This window comes from Neovison vison, chromosome 11 (assembly GCF_020171115.1).
Source record: "Neovison vison isolate M4711 chromosome 11, ASM_NN_V1, whole genome shotgun sequence".
In the NCBI taxonomy this organism is placed as follows: Eukaryota; Metazoa; Chordata; class Mammalia; order Carnivora; family Mustelidae; genus Neogale; species Neogale vison.
The window spans coordinates 61,690,279-61,717,450 of NC_058101.1; the positions used below are offsets into that span (position 1 = coordinate 61,690,279).

The following is a 27,172-nucleotide window of genomic DNA, read 5'->3' on the forward strand; positions in this document are numbered from 1 at the left end:
AAGTTTAACATCTAAAGACTGAGTAGCTGATTCCATTGTCTAGTGTTTCATCCATCTTACTTTGGTTCTTTGCTATTTTAAGGGTTTTCTGATTTTGTGTGTATGCTCATTTTTCTTGGAAATTAATTTGGAGGGAAGGGCACCTGGGTGGCTCAGTGGGTTAAAGCCTCTGCCTTCGGCTCCCGCCATGATCTCAGGGTCTTGGGATCAACCCTCACCCACCCACCCCGCATCGGGCTTTCTGCTCAGCAGGGAGCCTGCTTCCCCCTTTCTCTCTACCTGCCTCTCTCTGCTCGTGATCTCTCTCTCTCTGTCTCTCTGTCAAATAAATAAACAAAATATTTTTTTAAAAAAGAAATTAATTTGTGGGAATTCATTCAGGCCTGGGTTGAAGGTGGGCTCCTCTATAGAGGATTTGTGTTTGCTTTTGTCAAATGCTTAAAGGAACTGCAAAATCAGAACTTATTTACTCTACCTTCCCAATGTGAAGCTTTTTAGACATTCTAGGCTAAAACCCCATGTGTACTTACGAATTCTCAGGGGGAAGCCCTGCCCCCTTCACTCTGCACCAGTGTTAGAGAGTGGGAAAATGGGCTTCTCTCTAGTTCATTCTTCAACTGAGCCTCTAACACTTCATACTCCAGTTTATATTGGTGTGGGTTCTCACACTAGACTCTCCATAGTGTAGGCGATCTGAGCCTTATTTCAAGTCCACTGTGCTCTGTGACGTCTTGAAAATCAAAGACCATTTTCCCTGTAGTAACAATTCCAGCAAAGAGACAGCTGGCTCCTGTGCTCCACTGCCATCTCTGAGTTCTAATCTTCTTTCAGATTTTGGGATCTCTCTGGGAAGTCCTTACTTTTCTCAGAAATTGATTGCAAAGTTAGTTGTTTTTTCAAAACTGCTTTCTGTGCAAGATTCAGTCAGGTATCTAGTTCATTATGCTACACGCAATCAAAGACATTCTCCCATTCTCTGTATGGAATTCATTTTTTTTTATTGCGTTTTGGCAAAAATTTAACTAAAAATAGAATAAAAGAAAATTTCCATGTTTTCTGTTTTATCAATGATGTTCTTATTTTTATATAAAGAAAAGTAATATATCCTTTGGATTGGTGTGTTCTTTGCTTGATGTGATTCATCAAGGTTATGCAAATGCGCATTCAATGATCATGAATTAAGCTCTTCCTACATGCCAGACTTTGTGCTATTCATATTTGAATGCATTACCTCATTAGATTTAATCTTCAGAAATAAAGGATTCAGAGGTTACCCTATCCATTAAACTGGGAAAACAGCATTCTGTGCAAAGCTAATATTGCCTGCCAAGTGCCCAGAAGTATTAATAGGTTCATGTGCACATGACGGATTAATCTTTTTATGCATAAATAAGCAAACAAATAAACAAACACATCAATAAACAGATCTAAAATACATGAACAGCCCTATATACTGTTATGGAATGATTTTGGAGTTTGGCTGTTACATGGGCTATTCTAGACAAGAGTACTGGATTACCAACATCATCTTTCTGTGCTAGTTTCCTGGATCAGTAGGAGATAATATTACTCTACCTCATGGATTAAAAATAGGGATCAAATAGGTAATGTATATAAAAAACACCAGTGTTAGCTCAACCCCTTCTTCTTCTTTTTTTTAAATTTTTTTTTAAGATTTTATTTATTTGACAAAGAGAGACAGCTGGAGAGGGAACACAAACAGTGGAAGTGGGAGAGGGAGAAGCAGGCTTTCCATAGTGCAGGGAGCCCAACATGGGGCTTGATCCCAGGACCCTGGGATCCTGACCTGAGCCGAAAGCAGACACTTAACAATTGAGCCACCCAAGTGCCCCCCCTTCTTCTTAATTAGTCAAATTATATTTGGTGACGTCTCAGCTGTGTGACCTTAAACAAATTACTACACTTATGTGCATCCCAGTTTCTTTTTCTATACAGTGTATGTAATAATAACACTAATCTCATTAAGTTGTCCTAACTGCTAAATCACAACCTAATATGTGTAGAATGCTTAGAATCTTATCTTGAATATAGCAATCCTTTATAGAGTTTTAGCTCTTCTCAACAGCTATTATGACCTCAATTTAAGAGAACACCTAATAAGAAGTAGGTTTTCTAATATAAGAAATGTGTTTTTTTAATTAAGAATATATTTGAGAGAGAGAGAGACAGCATGAGCTGGAGGGAGTGTCAGAGGGAGAGAGAGAAGCAAACTCCCAGCTGAGCAGGGAGCCAACATGGGGCTCAATCTCAAGGCCCTGAGATCATGACCTGAGCCAAAAGCAGATGCTTAACTGACTGAGCCACTCAGGTGCCCCAAGGAATAAGATTTTTAAAGAAACTCTGTCTTTTCTGATTATAAAATAGGAGCACATTCATGTGAAATACAAAGATAAGTCACAGAGGTACAGAAAAAAAGGTAAAAGGAGCCAAAAATGTCCATGTCAAAGATCATTGTGCCATTCTAGGTATAGAAAAGTCTAAAAGGGTACACACTAAAATGTTAACAGTGATCTCTGCATGTAGGATCAGGACAATTTTTATATGGGTACATAATGTTGATTATGAATAGAAGGCTATTCAGGCTGTATATGCATATGTAGATATATCCAGCTGTCTGTCTCTTTAAAATTCAGTCACTGAAATAGGCTCAGTTAACAGTGTCTAAATTAAGATTTCAGTTGAAGCAATCGTTTATTATCTTCTTTACCTATATATTAATCCAGCTCAGTGTCTGTTCATTTGTGCATTCACTCATCCATTTATTTCCTATGTACAAAGCCCCATGCTGGTTGTTAGGGGCAAATAGATGGAGACATCTCGGTCCCAAATTTAACAATCCAATGGAGCCGTTACTGCAACGAACCAGTAAACAAGGAGTTTCTAAGCAATGGCATGTATTAAGTACCAGCAGAAAGTGAAGGGCAATGCAGGAGCACAGAAGTAAGAGCACCTATATCTACTCAGGTTGGAAGGTCATGTGGGAAGTATTATATTGGAGACAAGCAGTTTTTCAGGTATATACATGGAAGGAAAATTCTTTTTTAGCCTGAAAATACTTAGGAAGTTCTGAAAAACATGTTTTTTTCTATGCTGGGGAAGACCGTTGTTTCTGTCCTCCCAGGAAAACTAGACATCCCTTCTCTGAGGGATGAAAATAAGGGCATTAGCTCAGCATTTGGAAGGTTATTAGTAAATAAAACCTAGCTACTTTAAGCTCTGGGCACTAAGGTGGGGGAGTCTAGGATAATAGGGCAACCAGTGACTGGGAACCAGAAAGCCTATCTTTGTCCTCTCTCTGCCACTCACAAGTTCTTCAAATCCGTATAAGATCTTTATGAGCCCTGGAATACCTTATCTGAAAAAGGAATATAATAGCACCAATTTTCTCCACCATCTTTCATATGTCAGATACTTGAAATAGCAGCATGTTTGATCATGAAGATAGATGATTATGGTCTCTGTGAAAAAAGGTTATGTGAAAACAGATTAAACCTTAAAATCAACCAGACCACAGTTGCAATCTTTCCCCCGTCACTCTCTAGATCTAGATAAGGGTTATGCTATATAATGTACATAAAGTACATAGGAAATGCCTAGCACCAGGTGCCTCTTAGTTGTTGTTCTTTGAACTTGGAGCCATAGATGGTAACAGCTCCAAAATTTAGTTGACATTTGAGACTCAGATAAATTGCCCCGTTACCTCATTTATAAGGCAGAGATGTCTCAAGATAGCAGTCCTCTAATGTCACTTGAGATAACATGTGGGGAAGACTTAATTAGTTCAGTGGAACCAAGACAATGTGATGTGTCACTACATGATAATTTGTAGGATGAGATGCTTTGCTGAGAAGATCAGTAACAGGTTGAGGAGCCTGTCCTATAACACCAGGATGCTAGTGACATACAAAACACAATGATGTATCCTTCAAGTTTCTGACCTAGGCAGAAGGGGAAACTACTAAGAACTCACGTCCAGAGAGAGGTCACAGCAGAAAAAGTGAATTTGGCACATTTGAAGATAGTGAAATGAGCACTCCTTCTATACAAACTTTCACCCATGCTTAGCTTTTGAGGATCAGAACAAAAATGTCTATGGGCTTTAGGGCATCTAACGTGTCAGCGTTCTTTACTTTTGTATCGCTATCGCCAAAAATGATGTCTCTTATAAGTGAGCTCAAGGTTGTAATGAAGCATTTTTTTTTTAGTTAACTCCCTGCTCTAGTGAGATGGTGATTATAATACTTACCTCTAAGAATTATGGGGACAGACAGAAAAGTGAGAAAGATGAAAGAAGGAATGGAGGGAGGGAGGAAGGAAGGAGGAAAGGAAGAAAGAAAAAATACATTTTCTTTGGTGTACTTTTGATAACAAGAATCTTCGTTCAGCAATTTCTTCTTGTAGCTAAGTCTATGGACTTGAAAATAATGCTGGGCTCAACCCCCTTCCTGTAAAAACATCTACATCAAGTCCATCCTGGTGGGAAATTAATAGTTAGAAATAATGGTTTGAATGCTGGCTGCTTAAGATTCTGTGAGTCAAAGAGAGTTTCATTTGCCCATGAAAACACTTGAAGCTTTACCTATAAAAAAGGAAGAAGCAGGTGGGAGGAGACAGCTTTCCGCTGTCACAGCAGCATGGCCTGGAGGAGACAGGCTTCCCAAGCGTGACTATAGTAGTGAGGCTAGGAAGTCATGCTCCCTGCCAAGAGGCACAGAGCCTGGTGGCTGGCTTCTATCTCCTACTTCTGTCTTCCTTGGCTCAGGTTCACCAACGGTAAGGAATTTTTTCTTGACAAAACAGATTTGCTGAGGCACATCTGCTCCAAAGCTGATAACTTGTCTTGAAAACCCATTATTGGACCTTTTCACTCAATACCTCAAGGCTTGGGTCTATTTCCCCAGCTGACACATAAGGGCCATAGACAGTCTCTTCTTTCAAAGCTCTCTGGTTTGAAAACAAACCTTCACTTTCCACAGTTCAGCCTCTAATTTGCTTTTGATTGTGTTGTATTTAAAAGAAGCATTAAAGTTAAAAAATGAAATTAGAATTTGAAAATTTCCAAACAGACCTTTGTATATAAAAATGTAAAGTGTGTGTATTGTGCACATGTGTGCCATTTTTTTTCTTTTCTTTTATTATTATTATTATTATTATTTTTATTTTTAAATTTATTTATTTTCAGAAAAACATTATTCATTATTTTTTCCCCACACCCAGTGCTCCATGCAAGCCATGCCCTCTATAATACCCACCACCTGGTACCCCAACCTCCCACCCCCCCGCCACTTCAAACCCCTCAGATTGTTTTTCAGAGTCCATAGTCTCTCATGGTTCACCTCCCCTTCCAATTTACCCAAATTCCCTTCTCCTCTCTAACGCCCCTTGTCCTCCATGCTATTTGTTATGCTCCACAAATAAGTGAAACCATATGATAATTGACTCTCTCTGCTTGACTTATTTCACTCAGCATAATCTCTTCCAGTCCCGTCCATGTTGATACAAAAGTTGGGTATTCATCCTTTCTGATGGAGGCATAATACTCCATAGTGTATATGGACCACATCTTCCTTATCCATTCATCCGTTGTTGGGCATCTTGGTTCTTTCCATAGTTTGGCGACCGTGGCCATTGCTGCTATAAACATTGGGGTAGAGATGGCCCTTCTTTTCACGACATCTGTGTCTTTGGGGTAAATACCCAGGAGTGCAATTGCAGGGTCATAGGGAAGCTCTATTTTTAATTTCTTGAGGAATCTCCACACTGTTCTCCAAAGAGGCTGCACCAATTTGCATTCCCACCAACAGTGTAAGAGGCTTCCCGTTTCTCCACATCCTCTCCAACACATGTTGTTTCCTGTCTTGTTAATTTTGGCCATTCTAACTGTTGTAAGGTGATATCTCAATGTGGTTTTAATTTGAATCTCCCTGAGGGCTAATGATGATGAACATTTTTTCATGTGTCTGATAGCCATTTGTATGTCTTGATTGGAGAAGTGTCTGTTCATATCTTCTGCCCATTTTTTGATGTGTTTGCCTGTTTCGTGTGTGTTGAGTTTGAGGAGTTCATTATAGATCCTGGATATCAACCTTTTGTCTGTACTGTCATTTGCAAATATCTTCTCCCATTCCTGAACCTCATCAAATCTATCTATGAAAGACCCACAGCAAATATCATCCTCAATGGGAAAAAGCTTGCAGACTTCCCATTGAGATCAGGAACAAGACAAGGATGCCCACTTTCACCACTCTTGTTCAACATAGTATTAGAAGTCCTAGCAACAGCAATCAGACAACAGAGAGAAATAAAAGGTATCCAAATTGGTAATGAAGAAGTCAAACTCTCTCTCTTCGCAGATGACATGATTCTTTATATGGAAAACCCAAAAGACTCCACCCCCAAACTACTAGAACTCATACAGCAATTCAGCAATGTGGCAGGATACAAAGTCAATGTGCAGATATCAGTGGCTTTCTTATACACTAACAATGAAAATACAGAAAGGGAAATTAGAGAATCGATTCCATTTACTATAGCACCAAGAACCATAAGATACCTGGGAATAAACCTAACCAAAGAGGTAAAGGATCTGTACTCGAGGAACTATAGAACACTCATGAAAGAAATTGAAGAAGACACAAATAGATGGAAGACCATTCCATGCTCTTGGATAGGAAGAATAAACACTGTTAAAATGTCTATACTGCCTAGAGCAATCTATACTTTTAATGCCATTCCGATCAAAATTCCACTGGCATTCTTCAAAGAGCTGGAGCAAATAATCCTAAAATTTGTATGGAATCAGAAGAGACCCCGAATCGCTAAGGAAATGTTGAAAAACAAAAATAAAGCTGGCGGCATCACCTTACCTGATTTCAAGCTTTATTACAAAGCTGTGATCACCAAGACAGCATGGTACTGGCATAAAAACAGACACATAGACCAGTGGAACAGAATAGAGAGCCCAGATATGGACCCTCTACTCTATGGTCAAATAATCTTCGACAAAACAGGAAAAAATATACAGTGGAAAAAAGACAGTCTCTTCAATAAATGGTGCTGGGAAAACTGGACAGCTATATGTAGAAGAATGAAACTCGACCATTCTCTTACACCGTACACAAAGATAAACTCAAAATGGATAAAAGACCTCAACGTGAGACAGGAATCCATCAGAATCCTAGAGGAGAACATAGGCAGTAATCTCTTCGATATCAGCCACAGCAACTTCTTTCAAGATACGTCTCCAAAGGCAAAGGAAACAAAAGCAAAAATAAACTTTTGGGACTTCATCAAAATCAAAAGCTTCTGCACAGCAAAGGAAACAGTCAAAAAAACATGTGTGCCATTTTTTAAAATACTCACTATGTACCTGGTACATGTGTTATGCCATAAAAGCATCCTAAGGATTAAATGAGGATTAAATGTATTACAGTCTCCAAAGATAAGCAGTTAAGTATGTAAACAGGCACTTACATCACTTCTTTACTCTGCTGATTTGTAAGGTCCCTACCCTGAGAAAGGGAGAGATTGATATTTCAAGAGGCATGTAGAATCTGAGCACAACAGGGTTAAAATCCCCCCAAGCACATTTACTCACTTTGCAGGTGTGAAGTCAACTCTATTTCAGGTTGGACGCTGATGAGTCTCTGAGACAGTGACAGGAGCACGTTGTCAATCATCCTTTCAGCAATGTCTTCCCACCACATCACTGGCTGTGAGAGGCAACAAGGGCTGGGTGCTTGGTATCAAAGAGAGGACTTCCTGTCACCTCTGGGTGGAGCCAGAGCCCGAGCCCAGACATAAGGGGATCAAGGAAGGTCTTTCAAAGGGAATTTTCTTCATTCATTGCACTTCCACTTGTGGCCCAAGTTCTCACAGCACTATTCACACTGGCCAAGATGTGGGAACAAACTCAATGTCCATTAAGGAAAGGATAGATAAAGAAGGTGTGGTCTATACTGACCAGAGAATACTACTCAACCCTAAAAAAGAACTTCTGCCATGAGGTATCTAAAGCAGTTAAAAACATAGAATCAACAAGTAGAATGGTGAAGGAATGGGGGAGGGGAGTAAAGGGAAGTTATTGATCAATAGGTATGGTTTCAGTTGAGCAAGATGAGTAGGTTCTGGAGGTCTGCTGCATAGCATTGTACCTACAGCAAACAATTCTGTCTTGTGCACTTAGAAATTTGTTAGAAGTAGTGTAGATCTCATGTTCTTACCACAATCAAATGATTTTTCTTAAGGAAGAGATTTGAGTACCACAAGCAGAACAAACTTGGGACACTTATCCTGCCATAAGCTGGGACCTTCTAATCCTTGAGAACTAGCAAGATTTGGCATGAACACCCTTCTCATGCTTTAGCAGTTTATAGCCTTACCTAAGAATTTTACAAATCCGAGCATAAGTAACTTCTCAGAACTATCTCTGGTTCAGAGTGGAGGATAAGAACTGAAAAGCAACAGGAATATGTGTCTCCTCTTAGTATTTCACTAAGCTATATTTGTAGTCAGTGGGAAAAAGAAAGTCAGTAATACTCACATGGCCTTTATTTTGAAATTTGATTTTTTTCATAATTAATTTTTTCCATTAATTTTGATTTTTTTTAATTATTGCTGTTTAGGGACACCTGGGTGGCTCAGTCAGTTGAGTGTCTGCCTTCAGCTCAGGTCATAAGCACAATCCCAGGAAAGAAAAAGATTGCTATCTAACCATATTCAGTTTGGCTACTACTGAGTTTTTTGATGCCCTCTTAAATTTTGTTTCCAAAGTGAATTTGGGAGACCTGCCTCCCCCTGGTCTCCCCTGTGAGTCTCCACCATGTTCTGGACTACAGCATATAAGCTGTCTGGGCCTAACCCTGGACTTTGCCTTCAACTAGAGGGGAGACCTCATACAAATGATTAAGCCTCACTGTGCCTCAGTTTTCTCATCTGTAAAATGGAGATTATATTAGCACAACAGTTTTGAGATGTAACTGAGTCAGTACATGGGATGTAACAGAGGAGGTCCTGACACCTAATAAACACAATATTAAGTTATTATGAGAGCACATAAGTAAATATGAGCCACCACCATCCTGAGAGTGTCCCCACTTCTCACTATAGCAACAGCTGGAGTAAGCTTGATCTATAAAGCAAAGCCTAGAGATGTAGGAGTAAAGGGGCATGGAGACATCATACTCACCACCACCCACAGTTTAGTGCTCACCATTGGCAGACATCCATCATGGGGCCACATTTCCCTGCTGCTCTATCCCCTACCCCGTGCCCCCAGTGCTCAGTTTCCCAACACCCCTGGCTTCTCCCTCTGCCCACCATCGTATATGAACCTTTCCCACCTCCCTACTCCTGCGTGACCCACATGCTGCTCTATGTTAGAACATTTGGACCTTCTCCAGTCCCTTTTTCCAAACTGTGTTGGAAATCCTAGGGCTGGTCTACTAAATTAAGAATATGCAGATTATGACCTGCTGGTTAAGGAGTCACAAGCTGCTGTGGGGTGGGCAGGTAGTTCCCTTGGTGTCTCAGCTCCCACTTTGGGGAGGTGAAAAGCCCAGGGCCATTTTGATTGGAGGTGCAGTTTCAGTACGGTCACACAAAGGAGATAACTTACAAGGTTTATTAGGTACAGATCCCAGGATGGGACTCAATGAACCAGGGGTGGAAGCAGTTCTCTGTCCCCGGTCATGAGTGCAGGGGAAGGAGAGCAGGGTTACACCTACTATTTATAAGGTGATTGGGGCAGAGTTCACTAACTTTTTAAGGGCTAACTCTAAGTGGTTATTTGAAAAGTGCCCCCAGGAAAAACAAAGCAAAAATTGGTGGCAGTCATCCTAAATTCAAGTGCTTATCTCAATGTCCAGACTCTGAGTGTGAGCAGGTTGTCATACTGTAAAATGCCTGGGCAGAAATGCAGGATGGCTGTTTCTTCAACACACAAACCAAGCATCAGGCCCGCTGCACATAACCAAGCTCATCTAGGTTGACAGAATAAGGGATTTCCGAGTACCATGACCTACGGACCTACGGTTATAAACAACATAAGAGATCAAAGAGCTGAGGAACCACAAGATACTTGGTGTGGTTGGTGTCCAGCGTTGTCACGGCAGGATTTCTCTCTGCGACATCTAGACATTGCTTTGGGACACTAAAAGTTTACAATTGTGTTGTTACCATGGATCATCATGACCTAATCTTGAATGTTTGTTAGGGGTATATCAGAAAATGAAGGGAGTTTGAGGTTGTGGGGATGCTGTTACACGCGTCTACGTTATGACCAGCCTGTGACTATATGTCTGCCTGCAGCACTGTATCTTCTCCTTGTGTGTTGTCTTTTGTCACTTGTGGCACCGATCCTGGTGGAGGCAGGAAATTCTGAGCCGGCAGTGATAGGTAAGAGAAAGGAAATCAATCCCTGTAGACAACAATAATAAGCTCTTTTCTTATTTCTGGACAGCAGGCTCCATAAGGCAAAGGCTATGTCTCTCTGGTCACCTCTTTGTCACCAGTACATAGCACAGAGCCTAATACAGAGTAGGTGTTCAATAGGCATTTGTCAATGGGGTTATTGATAGAGTAATTGATTGAAAGGAGAAGAGAACCTAAAGATAGAATCTCACAGGAGTTCCTCCCTCTGCAGCCATCCCAGGGAGAAGAAACTATGAAGATCTATCTGCTCCTTTCAGGAGGATCCATGCTTCTCCAGGTGACGTGAGTCAGAAATACAATTTGCAAAGAGAAACACGAGGCCAGGATCACATGTAGTCCAGATCCAGGACATTTACATCTGACAGGTAGACCAGACACTTTCAAGCATCACGCCTGTGAGTCTGCCTATGTGTGTGTGTGCATACAGCTGGGTTTTGTGTTTGATAGACCTGCCAGCTATCTTGTAATATGGACTTACAGATACCCACTAAAATAAAAAGTTTTAAAATGTGACTGACAGCTTAGCAGCACTTAACATTTTAAGAGACCCTCAGGGTCTACTGTTTGCTTAGCCTTCCCTACAGCTCTGTAAGAATATCAGGGCAGATAGATGGATTCCTACTCAGGAGTTAACGGAGAATTCAAGATGATGACTGTCCCAGGGCCACCCGATATGAAATCACAGCAGAGCCCATTGGGATGAGTTGGGTCATTGTTTTTGTTTGTTTGTTTGTTTGTTTTTTAAATTTCTTTAAATTTCCTTTTCTCCTTTCTGTTCAATTGGTGGGGAAGAAGAAACTCAAATATTCTAAGCTTGCTCAAGTTTATACAGGTCCCATCACTGTCAGTGTCAGGATTCAGACTAACAAAGTCAGATGGCCTGGGTTTTCTTTCTGAACCCCAACTCCTTCCTCACTGTTGCCTCCCTCCCCCTGTCCAGTAGCCCACTCTGCCTGGAATGACCTCCCTCCCCAACAGGTCCACCTCCCAGATGTAAATTGAATGACTCTCCTGCAAAATGTGTCTTTTGTTCTCCCAGGCCTCCCCAGATGTCCTCTCTGTACCCACTTATTCTCTCTTTGCTTGCACTCACTTTGCCTCTACATCTCAGTCAGCAGCTCCCTGAAGGCAAGGCAAGGTCTTGGCCAGTTGCATGGAGCAGGTATCGGGCAGGAGGCACTGGGCAAGAAGTCAGAAAACATACAACAGGGTAAGCTGAAAATAGTAAAGCGCTGTACATATATCAGATTTGCTTGTTTTTAACCCTCTTATCTTCTTTTCCAAAATTGCCTTAAAAATATTTATGCCTCACATGTTAGTTAGTTTGTTTGTTAGTTACTGTAGGGGTGTTCTTGAGAGTACCAAATTCATGGATGATGTATTTGAAGGATGCACTTCCACCATTCATTCATTCATCCACTCCCTCAATCAGATGAAGAACTCCAACAGTGGTCTAGAAGCAGCATGCCCAGTAGCTGGGACAACACATCCCTTGGGCCCCCAGGAGATGGGGCACATCAGAGTATTCATGACGGAGAGCCTCGGCATGGTATGGACCCTATACCGAGGGCAGTCAGGGATCCACTGAAGTGAGAATGGTGTTTGCAGTTGACCCTCCACTCCGTGTAAACTCTTGTTTTCTACTGAGGTCATACTGGGCTCTTAGTGCAGACCCAGATTTAAGATTGGGTCTTTTGGAACCACCTGGTTGTCTCTGCCTCTCCTGAGTCTTCTGCTCTAAGCAGCGTAACTTTGGCAATGCACTGAAACTGTCCATGCCTCCATGCCAGTCCTCAATTCCGGGGAGCCTGCAGAACCCTACTCAGCACCTGCACACCACCCCCAGCAACATGGCCAGGTTCTTCCCCAGGCTGTCCCTCAAGGGGCCAACTCCTCTCTACATAGGGGTCCACATCAGACTTGAAAGCACAATCTAATTCCCCTACAGCTTTAAAACACCCACAGCAAAACTCATTCTGATTTGATGTTTGATTATCATTTCACATGAAAGATGGCCCTGACATGCTCAGAGGTTAGCGGGGTGGGCAACCTTCCAGAGGCAGCTGCCATGAGCCCCTCTTAACTGTGGCTTCACCTCCAGCTGGAGCAAACTTCTGCCTCTGAAGTTGGAAGCACAGGCTCTCAGGCGAGCACTTCCCACTGGTTTCAAGCATCTGCTTTTCATCTGCCTGTAGGATGGTTTCACGCTGCTGTTTATGCTTGTTGTGAGGAGGACAGCTGTTGAGCGGGAGAGCAGAAGCCTGCAGCACTTGGGAGAGGCACAAGGATGGTAACAAAAAGGAGTGAGACCCACAGCAGCAGCTCATGCATGCAGCCTGCTTCTCACGTGTCCATATGGTCACTGTAGCCTGGCAATAGGATCCCTATGTTACAAGTGAGCAAGAGTGACAGATTTTTATGTGGTTAGTTTAACATTGCTCAGTAGTTAACAGTAGAAGAATTATGGTACAGGATGGGTGTGTGTGTGTGTGTGTCTGTGTATGACAGAGACAGAGACAAAAATTTTAGTCCAACATCCTGCCCAGCAGTCATGCCCCAAATAACCACCCTGGCAGGATTCCAGAGCCAGAAGCTTCCTCATTCCTCACGGCCTCACAAGTTAGATTCCAGGGCTGTTGACGTTAAGGACTGAAGAAAAAGAGTCCATTCAGCTCTAGATAGGAGGTCATATGGGGTGATGAAACAGAACCAGACTTTAGAAACTGGACAGTTATGGAGTTGGATCTCAGCTCTTCCACTTCACATGTGACATGGAAGAAGAACTTAAGAGGTAATAATGTCCTTTGGTGGGGAAGATCTGGAAAGTGCCCAGAGTGGCGCAATCCAGCAGGACTTTCTGCAGTGCTGAAAATAACCCAAATCAGGACTAATCAATATGGTGGCCATTTGCCCCACGTGGATGTCGAGAACTTAAATGTGTATAGGGCAACTGAAAAACTGAAATTTTTTTTTTTATTTGCAATTAAGTATAAATTAAGTAGCCACAAGAGCATGTGGTTGCTATACGGGGTAGTACAGAAATAGAAGCTACAAATTCATGAGCTCACGTGTTCTCTGTGACAACTTTGTGAGTTACGTGGTGCAGGAAGTCTGTTCTCATTTTATTGACAAGGAAATTGAGTGTCAAAGAGATCCCACTAGGACCTCATGCGGGCATCTCATGCTGTTAGCTGGCTTCCGAGTTAGGGAGCTATTGGCAGCCCCCTCCCACTCAGTCCAGCAGAGCACAGGCAAGCCCGAAGGCCAGTCAAGCAGTGCCTGGGCAGAAAAAGCGCTTTGCACAATGAGCCAAAGCCACTGACAAAATATTATTCGATGTGTCAGTGTTAAGGCATTCTGTCTAAACCATTTCCCATCACCAACGGGAGAGGGCTGGCTGGGTAGGACGCCCAGACTTGTTCAATCAATCTTGCGGAGGCTCTCTCAGCATGGCCAGAACAGGCTTTGCACTGGTCAGAAACATCTCCAGCTCACCATATCAAAAGCAGTTCTGAAATTCCCTCAATACAATGGGTTTGGGCCCTGAAATACACCAGCATTTTGGGGGATGGGGAAGGCATCTATTGTGTGCTGAATTGTGTCTCCCCACCACCCACCACCCCACCAAAATCACATGCTGGAGTCCTAACCCCCAGCACCTTAGAACAGCACTGTGTTTGGAGAAAAGGACTTTGAAAAATTAATGAAGGTAAAGATGAGGCCATTAGAGTGAGCCCTGACCCATGATGACGGATGTCCTTTAAAAAGGGGGAAATAAGGACATAGATGCACAGAGGCACAACCATGTGCGGACACAGGGAGTTGAAGATGGCCATCTGCCAGCCAGGGAGGGAGACCTCAGGGAAAGAATCCTGCCCACACCCTGACCTCAGAAATCCTAGCATCTAAAGCTGTGAGAAAATAAATTCTGCTGTTTAAGCCACGTGCTCTGCAGGTGCATGTTACAGCAGCCCCAGCAAACTAATACAATTATTTATTTCTATTTGATAAATCTTCCCAGATAATTCTAGCAAGCAGCACAGGTAAAGAATCCCAACTTCAATTCACTAAAGAATGACAGTTGTTAACAACACCAATGTCAACAACAAGGATGACGATAATAAATTAAAATATTATCGCTTTTCACAGAGAATATGCCACATTCACATACATTCTCACCAAGTTATTGTGAGGACTAGTCATTCTTCCCACTCTACCGATAAGTGACTAGAGCCGTGGGAAGGAGAATTTGTTTAAATTCACAGAGTCCCTAATTAATGAAGCCAGGTCACATACCCTAAGTCCTAAACTCCTCAATCAGATTAGCTGTTTTTCACCAAAACCACCTCTGAGCAAGGTGGCTGGTGAATCCCGATTTGCCCAAGACAGTCCAAGTTCACACTGTTTCCCCAGAGCCATTAGGAATGGTGTTCCTCGGGACCCCTGGGTGGCTCAGTTGGTTAAGCCGCTGCCTTCGGCTCAGGTCATGATCCCAAGGTCCTGGAATCGAGTCCCACATCGGGCTCCTTGCTCGGCAGGGAGCCTGCTTCTCTCGCTGCCTCTGTCTGCCTGCCTCTCTGCCTGCTTGTGTGTACTCTCTTTCTCTCTCTCTGGCAAATAAATTTAAAAAAAAAATCTATTAAAAAAAAAAAGGAATGGTGTTCCTCTTTCAAAAGCTTCTGGGTTTTTGCAATTTATAACATGGTCACCTAACAGATAAGCCATAACCGAGAGGTTACACATCTTCAGGAGAGCACAGCAGCTATCTACATGGAAAGGGAATGCCCTCGTGCAATTGGTGGTCCCATGGGCTCAGCTAGTGGTGTGGACACAGGCTGGACAACAAGTGCAGTGTGAAGAATGAGGTGGGCTTGAGTGCTTAATGAAGGACTCTGGTGCTTTTCCGTGACCTGCCGCGGGTTTACAGACAGCCCTGAGCTCCCTCCAGCTTTAATTCTCTGGTTAATTTGATAAGTGCTCAGTATGTTTAAGGGGCTGTGGGCAGGAGTCAGTAAAAGAAGAATGATTCTCATGGTGGGGGGTCTTCTCGAGAGGTGGGACATGCGTGTAATTCTGATATTCTGCCTCCACACATCTGGACTATGTGTTGTTGGTTTGTCACAGTAACAAGCAAACCCCAAAAAGGTCAGTTTCTTCAGGCAGGAAGGTTTATTGTTTTGTTCACACACAGTTTTCTATGAGTCAGACAGTTCCCCTGGACGGATCCTTTCATGAAGTGGTACAGAGATGCAGGCTGGCATCTGAGCTGTGCCACCTGGGGCAGGTGTCCAAGGCCAGGGGAGAGAGAGCTAGGCGGTGATGATTCTGCTCACACCCCATTGTCCAGAACAGTTGCATCCCCCAGACCCTGGCTGCTAGGTTACCCTCAACATGCCTGCCCTTCAAAATACTGTCTAGGGGCACCTGGGTGGCTCAGGTCATGATCCTAGGGTTCTGGGATCAAGCCCCCCCCATCAGGCTCCCTATTCAGTAGTAAGACTGCTTTTCCCACTCCCCCTGCTTGTGTCCCTGCTCGCTTGCTCTCTCTATCTCTCTGTCAAATAAATAAATAAATAAAATCTTTAAAAAATAGCTGTGATCACCAAGACAGCATGGTACTGGCATAAAAACAGACACATAGACCAGTGGAACAGAGTAGAGAGCCCTGATATGGACCCTCAACTCTATGGTCAATTAATCTTCGACAAAACAGGAAAAAATATACAGTGGAAAAAAGACAGTCTCTTCAATAAATGGTGCTGGGAAAACTGGACAGCTATATGTAGAAGAATGAAACTCGACCATTCTCTTACACCGTACACAAAGATCAACTCAAAATGGATAAAAGACCTCAACGTGAGACAGGAATCTATCAGAATCTTAGAGGAGAACATAGGCAGTAATCTCTTCGATATCAGCCACAGCAACTTCTTTCAAGATACGTCTCCAAAGGCAAAGGAAACAAAAGCGAAAATAAACCTCTGGGACTTCATCAAAATCAAAAGCTTCTGCACAGCAAAGGAAACAGTCAAAAAAACAAAGAGGCAACCCACGGAATGGGAGAAGATATTTGCAAATGACAGTACAGACAAAAGGTTGATATCCAGGATCTATAATGAACTCCTCAAACTCAACCCACACGAAACAGACAAACACATCAAAAAATGGGCAGAAGATATGAACAGACACTTCTCCAATCAAGAAATACAAATGGCTATCAGACACTTGAAAAAATGCTCATCATCATTAGCCCTCAGGGAGATTCAAATTAAAACCACATTGAGATATCACCTTACACCAGTTAGAATGGCCAAAATTAACAAAACAGGAAACAACATGTGTTGGAGAGGATGTGGAGAAAGGGGAACCCTCTTACACTGTTGGTGGGAATGCAAGTTGGTGCAGCCCCTTTGGAGAACAGTGTGGAGATTCCTCAAGAAATTAAAAATAGAGCTTCCCTACGACCCTGCAATTGCACTCCTGGGTATTTACCCCAAAGATACAGATGTCGTGAAAAGAAGGGCCATCTGTACCCCAATGTTTATAGCAGCAATGGCCACAGTCGCCAAACTATGGAAAGAACCAAGATGCCCTTCAACGGATGAATGGATAAGGAAGATGTGGTCCATATACACTATGGAGTATTATGCCTCCATCAGAAAGGACGAATATCCAACTTTTGTATCAACATGGACGGGACTGGAAGAGATTATGCTGAGTGAAATCAGTCAAGCAGAGAGAGTCAATTATCATACAGTTTCATTTATTTGTGGAGCATAACAAATAGCATGGAGGACAAGGGGAGATGGAAAGGAGAAGGGAGTTGAGGGAAATTGGAAGGGGAGGTGAACCATGAGAGACTATGGACTCTGAAAAACAGTCTGAGGGGTTTGAAGTGGCGGGGGGGTGGGAGGTTGGGGTACCAGGTGGTGGGTATTATAGAGGGCACAGCTTGCATGGAGCACTGGGTGTGGTGAAAAAATAATGAATACTGTTTTTCTGAAAATAAATAAATTGGGGGAAAAAAAAAAAGTTAAAATAAATAAATAAATAAATAAATAAATAAAATACCATCCCAGTCCAGCACTTCAGCCTCATGGCCAGCAACCCCCTGCCTGCCCTCCCAAGTTCCAGACTCACTCCCAGTACGGGAAAGGGAAGCTGCCTCCATGATCTGCCATGCAGCCATCCCCTCCCGGAACACTTCCTCCCTCCCCTCTGCCCAACACCACTTAAGCCCTAAGGTCCGTGCATGTGGTATCCACTTGTATGAGCTTCCTAGGGCTGCTATAACAAATTATCACAAATTCAGATGGTTTCAAGCAGAAGAAATTTATTCTCTTGTGGTTCTAGAGGACAGAAGTCTGAAATCAAGGCACTTGGAAGGACGACGCTCTCTCTCCTAACTTCTGGTGGTTGCTAGTGGTGCTCGATCTTCCTTGGCTTGCCACTCCTTTACTCCCATTTCTGCCCCCATCCTCATGTGGCTTTCTGCCTCTGTGTCTGTGTCTTCACGTGTTATTCTCCTCTGTGTGTGTGTGTCTCTCTCTGTGTCTCTTTTCTGCTTATCAACACACACCACTCCTATTGGATTTAGGAGCCACCCTACCCCCGTATGACCTTTTTTTAAAGTTTCATTATAACTGCAAAGACCCTATTTCCAAATAAGGGCATATTCACAGCTACCAGGGCTTAGGACGTCAATGTATGGTGTTGTTTGTTTGTTTGTTTGTTTGTTTTTTCAATTTATTTATTTTCGGAAAAATATTATTCATTATTTTTTCACCACACCCAGTGCTCCATGCAAGCCGTGCCCTCTATAATACCCACCACCTGGTACCCCAACCTCCCACCCCCCCGCCACTTCAAACCCCTCAGATTGTTTTTCAGAGTCCATAGTCTCTCATGGTTCACTTCCCCTTCCAATTTACCAAGACTTTATTTATTTATCAGACAGAGAGAGAGCAAGCAAGCAGGGGGGCAGCAGGTAGAGGGAGAAGCCAGCTCCCTGCTGAGCAAGGAAAACTATGCGGGACTTGATCCCACGACTCGGGGATCATGACCTGAGCCGAAGGGAGACACTTAACCAACTGAGCCACCCTCAATGTTCACTTTTGGAGGACACAAGGCAACCAGTTTTGTTGCTGAGAAGTCTCCCCAGGCACCCATGAGCTGAATTGCTGTCCCACCTCTGCGTTCTCATGGATCACATGCCACATACCTGAGTACGGCATTGGTGCCAGTGTGGAAGGCAGTTGTTTGCACACCTCCCTGTAGAGGGAGGGACAATCCCTTCTGTATCCTGTGCCTTCTGGCAGCAACTTCGAATGCCTGACTCTGTACAGAGCAGCCTGGTCTAGAAGAACACTGACTTTCTAGGGAGGTGTTAATTTTAACTCCAATTCTGCCACCTGCTAGCTCTGTGATTTGGGGCAAGGTATTTAACCTATAAGATTTTCAGTTTCTTCATCTTTAAAATGGGAATAATAACCCAATCAAACCAGCATAAGACACAAAAAGAATTTATTCTCTTGAAGACTACCCAGCCCAACAGCACATTTTACCAAAATTCCTTCCAGTAGTTATGTTCTCAGATCTTTCCTCGTCTCTAATGACTTTCACTAATCTGAATGAACCTGAAGGGAAAAGTCAAATTGTTCTCCTGAGCTCTGCACCAGAAGGAAGCAAAAAAATCTTCAGAAGGCTGAACAGTGACAGGTGTTTCAAAAAGCCAGAGTTTGATTGGGAAAGCTGGAAACGCAGAGGTGTCTCTGAGAAGCAGTAGGGCAACCGAAGTACTTAAATTAATTAGCGTTAAAAATGCACAGTCTTTCAGAGAGCGGCGTAAGCCCAGTAGGCACCATCCAGGCTGCAGAGATATATTCTCTCCCGTTAGATCAAACGTGGGGAGGTGGAAGGCATGAAGCTTGAGGAAATGACAGGCAAATGCAGTAAATAGAACTAATTAACTTCAGCTTCATTCCCCAGGTTGCAAAGTGTGGAGCACACACAGCAAGCCGGCCGGAAAGCTGCAGGGTCTCTGGGCCTGCCTGTGACAGGGGATAACTTGTAAGATGCCTCCCAAAGTGACAGCCCAAGTGTTCCCTTTGGTCTGAAACTTCCTAGGGGCTACTTTTTCAGGGCAAATATTCAGGCTTCTTCCCTCTGTCTCTCCTCAGTGTCCCCTCTTGTCTCAGAGACCTTCCCTGCAGACCTCAGCAAACTCTATCCTCCTTCTATGAGCTCTGGCACCTTCAAGAAACAAGTGGTGCCGAGGGTCAGGGAGTACCATGCGAGGATTCAGGACGGGGAATAGGGTCACAACTGTCCGTCTGAACCCAGCTGACCTGTGTGATTTTGTAAGGGTACTTTCTCCCCTCCCCCCACCCCACCCCATGACTTATTTTTCTTGTCTATAAGATGGGAGTCCTAGTTCTAACCTCACTTGTAGTCCTAAAGACTAATGGGAATATGTGAACACAGAGCTCTCATCTTCATGCGCCAGAGCACCCAACATTGTTTTACTCTGTTCCATTACGACCAACCTCGTGGGGCAGACACAGGGAGCAAGTGAAATAGTGTATATGACATCACACAGCAAGGCCTCGCACCTCTCACACCGGGAATGCCCATCCTATTGGCACCACGTGGGTGGGTTCTGTCTGCTTCTTGCATAGGCATCTTTCAGCCCAGTGACATCCCTGCCATTGGGAAGGGTGTGGAGTGGTTATAAAAGTTCAGAGTAGAAAGGTAGCAGCACTCCTGGTCTTCAGTGAACTTGCAGGCACCCAAAAGGGTATCGTGGTCCAGGGGGAAGAGCTCCAGTTGTAGGGTCAGGTGCTCCCAGCTTGGGCATACCACCCCACCAAGCTGCTCATTTCATGTTGCTCCCCTGCAAACCTCAGTTACATGGGGAGTAAGAGTCAAACGAGAGAGTGTGGGTGACAGGTCACAGATCACCTGGCCCATAGTACATCCTCAGGAAAGGCTGGCTTCTATCAGATCCCAGGAAAGCCCCAACCCCATAGCAAAGACAGTGAAGATGGTAACAATAGTGACCAGCCCAAAGACCCCGCTCTCAACCTGAGGACCTGCGGGCCTCAATAACATGTAACAAAGCCTCAGTTCTAGAAACAGAGTTCCAGATTTCTGTTGGGAGTTGCCTGGCCGAATTTGTTTCTTTGAGCCTAAGTTTAAGGTATTTAAAAAATACTATTCAGTTTCATGATAGGTGATAAGTGCAAAAGTGGCAAGAGTGTGGAAAGTCGTAGAAATAATGAAGAATTTTACATGAAAAGTGAATAAAAATCATGTCCCATGGTTCATGTGGCATGACTTTTTTAATACTAGCAACATTCTGGAATACAAGCAGTGAGTATGTTTTGTTTGAGAAGTGTGGCCAACATGCACCAGCAGCAGTTACCAAGACACAAGGAAAGCGATTGTGGGACCCTGGGCTAGACTCAGAGAGCTGCGTGATAACGTGGCAGAGGAAGCAGATATCCCACAAATAGTCACAGGAAGGTCAGACATTTGGGGTATAAGTTGTATGTGTAGTATGTGTGAAGTGCTGTGCAGATTGCCAGCACAAAATCAGAAATCCCCTACTTCCTCTTTGGCATTCCTTCATACGCAGACCCCAGGAGAGCTGGGCATGTCGTCCGCAAACCCTTCATGGACCGGAAGACAGGCAAAGGTGAAGCGGGGTGTGGCAGAGGTCTGCTGGAGATCAGTGAACAGATCCAAGAGGTACTTTGGAGGGAAAGTCTCTAAGATTGGGTAACAGATAGTAGCAGATGACTCCTGGACTCCTCTACTGCAAAACTGGGTGAGAGAAGGTGCCATTTACAGAGCCAAAGAAGCCTGAAGAGATGGGCATTTGAAAGATGTGACTTATATATTGGGTATTTTAATAGTTAGATGCCTGTCAAGCATCCAGTAGGAAACATCAGATGACCAACCTCTTCAAGAACTATTCATGCATTTGGCTATATCTAATACTGCAACTCAGGTTGCGAATTAGGTGCCCACACACTGAGTGAGCCCTCGACTCAGTGAAAGAGGCTAAGGGCTCCAACAAAAAGGCCTCAGAAGCAGACACATTTGAATCCCCACTCCATTGTCCATTAGCTGTGCGACATCTGAAGGACAATTGGGAAAATCCTTCGGCTTTTTGAGCTTCACTAAAAAGCAGAAATTATCCCTCTGTTACAGAGTGGCTTCAAGAATGAAAAGAGATCGAAAACTTTCTAATTGCCAGACATTGTCATTGAATGAATTCCTCTTTTGCTTCATTTCCCTCTTTCTCCTCTATCGTCCCATTACTTGGTGATGAGGCTAAGGGGAATTAATATTAATGTGTAATTAAAGATCATTGATTTAGTTATTTAATGTTGGAGGGTTTTGGTTTTTTTGTTTTTGTTTTTATTTATTTTTGCTTTACCCCAAGTTCTAACTATTTCATACAGATAGAACCAATCAATAAATTGGTAGATACAGACACAGAGAGAGAGAGAGATGATGGATAGATAGCAATAGATGGGATCCATCCATATAGATCTATCTATTTAGACACAGATACATAAACAACAGGGACACAAACCAAGTGTTACCTTACTGTCAGACAACATGGTGATCTGAAAAGTTTCTACCTCCCTGTAATTGTGATTATTCCTCTTTGGCCATTTCATTTCCTGTTCCTCCGAGCACCTGCCCCAGTGGGGATGTCTGTCTCCCCTCCACTGGCCTCTAGTTTCCAGCCTCTGCTTTACCTTCTGCTGCCTGTCCAACCACAGAATACAACTAAACGACTTCCCATGGAAGGCAGCTAGAGCGCTTGGCCTTTGTGTGAGAGGATGCCTACTTCAGGCAGCTTGAGAATGTGTTTCCATCAATGTGTTCTGGGCAGGGATCCCTCAGACGGTTCTTATGTCCTGTGGGTTTATCAGGAACTGACCTCATCGTGTCGACCCCAAGATAACCAGACACCAAGAGAGAAGGCTTTCATTATGCCATGGTGGGGAGTGACAGTGGATCAGCAAATGCTGATTCCCAAAAGTAGCTCTTGCATTTGATGTGATACAGTAGAGGATAGGGGATATCTTTTCTTGAGCTTCTCCTCTGTACTTTCTGTAATACCTTTATTACAACCCTTATTCACATGCCCATCCATTCATTCATTCACTCAGCAAATGTGCCTAGAGTTAATTGTACATGGAGATAAACATTACTCTCCATTCTCTTGCCTGTTTAAGGGGCCATCCATGATAACATACATAGGACAATAGTGCCTGCCTGGCTTGCAGTAGGTACCCCATAAACAATACGTTACTGGTGTAATTGCCAAAGAAAAGTGTGAACTTGTGATTGAGTGAAAGGTGGATTAAACAATGAATGAGAAGGAAGGATGCTCAGTCCGGCCTATGAGATTGTGGATCGTGTAGGTGGGAAATGGGAATGAGGCATGCTGGTGAAAGGAAGATAAACATCACCACTCCCACTGTGTTGCTCTAATTAGTTTTATTTGCTCCTCCCTTCCTCAAGTTCACAGTCTGTTTGGAGAGAGAATGTCTCCACAATTTCTGAATCTGAAACCCATAGCACAAAGCTCAGCATAGATCTATGCGAGAAGAAAGTCAGGGCAGCACTGAGGTAGGGGCAGGATAGATCCCAGCTCCACCACTACCACCTGCAAGACCTCGAGCCTCCCGGAGCCCTGGGATCTCCACTGTGTTCCTCCATAAATGATGGTCATGAAGGCCTCTCCCTGCTTCTCTCTCGGAGGGGTCACAGAGTCCAAAGAGATAAATATGCGTCATACTAAGCTGTCAACCACCAAGCAAACTTGCTCAGAGGAAGTTGTTCCTTATTCTGTCAGCAGACAGAAGTAAAATGAATATGAAGCAAACCCCATCCAACGCAGATGCACAGTGTTGAATCAACATCTACAAGGCTGAGGAATTTTCACAGAAAATAACCCAACTCCTGGAGTGAGAGGGTAGTGAGACTATTCTAGTGTGTCCCTTAATTACTGTGAGTCTTTCCCATTTGGGACCCCCCACCCTCGGAGGTCTTCTGGTCCAGTGCTTCTCAGACACTTTGCATGGACTGGGGATCGCTGGCAGCATCAAAAGCACAGGGAAGGGTTTTTCTATTTTCAAATATTTTATTAAATATTTCTGAGGCATTGAAAAAACTGAGTTCCCGGGTCTCCCTTGTGCAGGCTCTAATTCTGAATTCTTGAGATAGACTATGACTATCTGTTTATACAAGACCTTCCCAGTGGGCAACCAGGGTTAGGGACCACTGACACACTCACCACCATGTTCCTCATCCTTTTCTGCTCTACAGCTTGGAAGATGTTGCCTCAAACCTACTTGGGCTTGCGAGACACTGACTTCGGGTAGGGGCGAGGGGTGTCCTCATAGATAAAGGGGATAACTCCCTGAGTTGGCTGCAACTCCAAACCTTGATTTGAGGTTTCCTAGACCCAAGGGTCCCCTCTCATGACTTTGAGAGATAGCAGCGCTTCCTCTCTCCTGCTGGGTCTGTGCCTACTTCCTGTTCCTGGTACAGGTGAAACAACAGAGGGCCTCCCAAGTGAACACTCTGTTGCTCTGTGCCTTGGATCTCAGATTGCCAGTATGTCCTGAGAAGGTGAGCCCAGTATGTCTTAGGACATATTGGCAATCTGAGATCCAAGGCACAGAGTCGTTGTCTCCGCTGAAGAATGAGGACACAGGGGTCAAGAACACACAGTTTGTCCAAAAGAGCTGGGAGCTGGGTCCATCTTCACCTGCCTCCAAAACCCCTCTGCCCCTCAGGGGTTCACCCACTGCTCTACTCTGCAGTGTCCTAGGCATCTTTCTGTAAGTTGTCCTATCCTATGAGCAACTGAGAAACAGACCCTGCCCTACAGAAACTTAACATGAAATCAGAGAGAAGGGAAAACAGTAAATCATCTCACAAATCAATATTTGGACATGAGAAGTCCAAGGGTAACTTATAAGTAGAGGAGAAATGAGAAATTGTGAGAGACAGCTCTCTGGAAGAACAATAGCACAAAGCTTCCCTATGATGCAGGTAAAGAAACTGAGGCACAGGGGTCAAGCAGACTGCTCAAGAATACATAATCAATGAGTAACAGAACTAAGATTCAAGCCCATACATGTCATTAAGGTATAAATCTGTAACCATGAAGTCAGGAAATTGCTGAAATACAGTTATAAGAGCCATATTATGAAATGTTATGCAGCCATCAAATATGATTTCATGGAGGTATATTATGCACATATTTTTTACCAAAGAAAAAAAATTGTGTGCTATAAGCCAGAATATGTCAAGATCTGTATTGTATGATTTTTATTTTCTTATTTTTCTTTGTATTTATTTTTCAATTTTCTACAAAGCCCATGCGTTATTTTTTTAAAGATTTTATTTATTTATTTGCAAGAAAGAGAGCATGGGAAGGGGGAGCAGCAGAGGGAGAGGGAGAAGCAGACTACTGAGCAGGGGGCCCAATGTAGGACTCAATCCTACGACCCCAGGATCATGACCTGAGCCTAAGGCAGACGCTTAATCAACTGAGCCAACCAGTCATCCCCATGCATTATTTTTGTAATTAAAATGTTATATAAATGAAAACCTAAGAACCAAAATTTTAAAAAAGGAAAGGAAAGAGGGAAGAATGAGGGGCTGATGCTCCAGGAAAAAAAAAAAAAAGAACTTCGTGTGAATAAACTCAAGGCCACTCAGGAGAATCAGTGGAACTAAAGACAGGCTGATGCTGGTCAGTGAAGCAAAAACAAGAGCAAAAAGGAGAGAATGAGAAACAGAAGGGTAGAAGCACAAGCAGGAGCTTGCTATTCAAATTCTATTCTTCTTAGAGATAAAAATCATCACCATCATTGTCAGACCATTGCCCTCAAAGAAATCTTTACTCCATGGATGTAGAATTTGAGGTCTGGGGCTCTAAGGCAACATCCCCCAGACTTAGAAGGGAACGAGCAGAGCTGGCCCCAAAGACCACAGTGGAAAAGACATGCTCTCTGGGAAAAAATCCTGTCTGTGAGGCTGGTGCCACCACCTTCTAGCTGAACCGGACAGACAAATCAAGGATAAGAATAACCAATCCAGTGCCCAAAGATCTCCACAAAGCATCAAATAAATGAGCAGCTGAAATTATGTGCCTAGCACAGAGCAGGTCACAAGTGTAGCTTCTTTTCCTAGTCTAGATGACCCCTTCCCCCTTCCAGATAGGAAACCTCCCCCAAACCATGTTAGTCCTCAGCTATGTCAGTGGAAGTCTGACCAGTCATACAATGAAAGAAGGCTTGGTTTGGGTGCCTCTCTGACTCTGTCTATCTCTTGTCTGTCCCCCGAGTCTGGCTGTCTCTCTCATCTCTGCCTCTCTCTCTGCCTCCATCTCTCTCTCTGTCGCAGAAGCACAGGCCCCCACACATGCATTCTTAGTCCAGTAAATGCCTGGCATTCTTCATTTCCAAAGTTCATAAATGATTTCGCTGGATCTAAAAGAAATGATCAACTGGGAAGAGGGAATGAGCCCAGAAGAGCCAAGCTAACTGTAGAAGCAGTGAGAAAAGCAAACACAAATTGTTCAAATTATCTTGCGGCTGTGTCAGCCTGTCATGTTTGCCTCCAGGCTCCCCCTTTAAACACAGATCACCTCCTCTCCAGGGCCGGGCACCGCCATGCTTTTTAACTACATCAGCTAACGTTTCCCTATAACAGCAAGTCTCAAATCCTGTCAGACATCCCCAGGGCTGGGTTGACTGGTTTGTCCAAAGCCTTGCGTGGCTTTATGGCTCCATATGCAGGAGATCTTCATGTCAAAGGCATCTTGGAGCCACGTTCTTGGTGTGTCTGGGATTTGGGAGCTGGAAGCTCATTCACATTCACAATATTACAGTGGGTATTATCCTCCTGCCCAGGAAAACTACTGCAATTTACTCTACTTGGAAACCACCAAGAAAGACATTGCACTCTTTGTTCTATAATCAGTGGAGTTGAACAAAGGAATATTTGAGACCTGACTGGATTCACCACCAGCTGGGTTGGACATATGGGGCTGGTCACTCTCCCTCCATAGGGTAGTTCCCTCAGCTCACACAAGGAGTTTGGATGGAGTCACCATTTCCCAAAGTGTGTTCCTCCAAGCACCAATCACCAAGATTCTTCAGACAAATAAAATGGGTTGTTTCTTAACCGACTAATATGGGAAGGAGGAGAAACCCTCTCTCTTGCTTATTAGCATGTAAAAGTTACTAAGAAGTCCTGCTGGAATGATGCTATGTTTACTATCCAATGGGCTAAACCAAACAACTGGACATTAGGTTCCTTCTCCTTGTGCAAAATCTATTATTTAACATGTCTTGATATTAGGGTCCAGCATTACACATTAGTGCTTCCCTGTCCCAGCATTGACCGATGTCCCTCCAACTCTAATATCCTAAACTGTTTGAATGATATAAATCTAAATTTTGCAAGCTACCTGTGGGCGAGGAGGAAAGAAAGAAACCCAAAATGTTGGGCTGCTCCATTTGCTGGGACATCCACATCTCCACATTATAACTTAAATACATCTTGCTTAGAGTGACATCTAACCTGTTTCTTCTCCTTTTTCTGTATACCTTGTTACACTGTAAGTCTGGACATCAGCATCCTGACTGAGGGTCCCACGTGGGCTCGCGGTCCCCTCCAG

At 43.6% G+C, this 27,172-nt stretch overlaps 1 protein-coding gene across 1 annotated transcript in view; it reads left to right on the top strand.

The window, feature by feature from the left end:
- Nucleotides 1-27,172, top strand: part of CLNK (cytokine dependent hematopoietic cell linker) — a 218,589-nt gene that overhangs the window by 79,079 nt on the left and 112,338 nt on the right. The window contains exon 2 of the mRNA XM_044225942.1: nucleotides 10,789-10,817. Coding sequence (XP_044081877.1) covers nucleotides 10,789-10,817 — 29 coding nt within the window. The remainder of the gene's footprint in view (nucleotides 1-10,788; nucleotides 10,818-27,172) is intronic.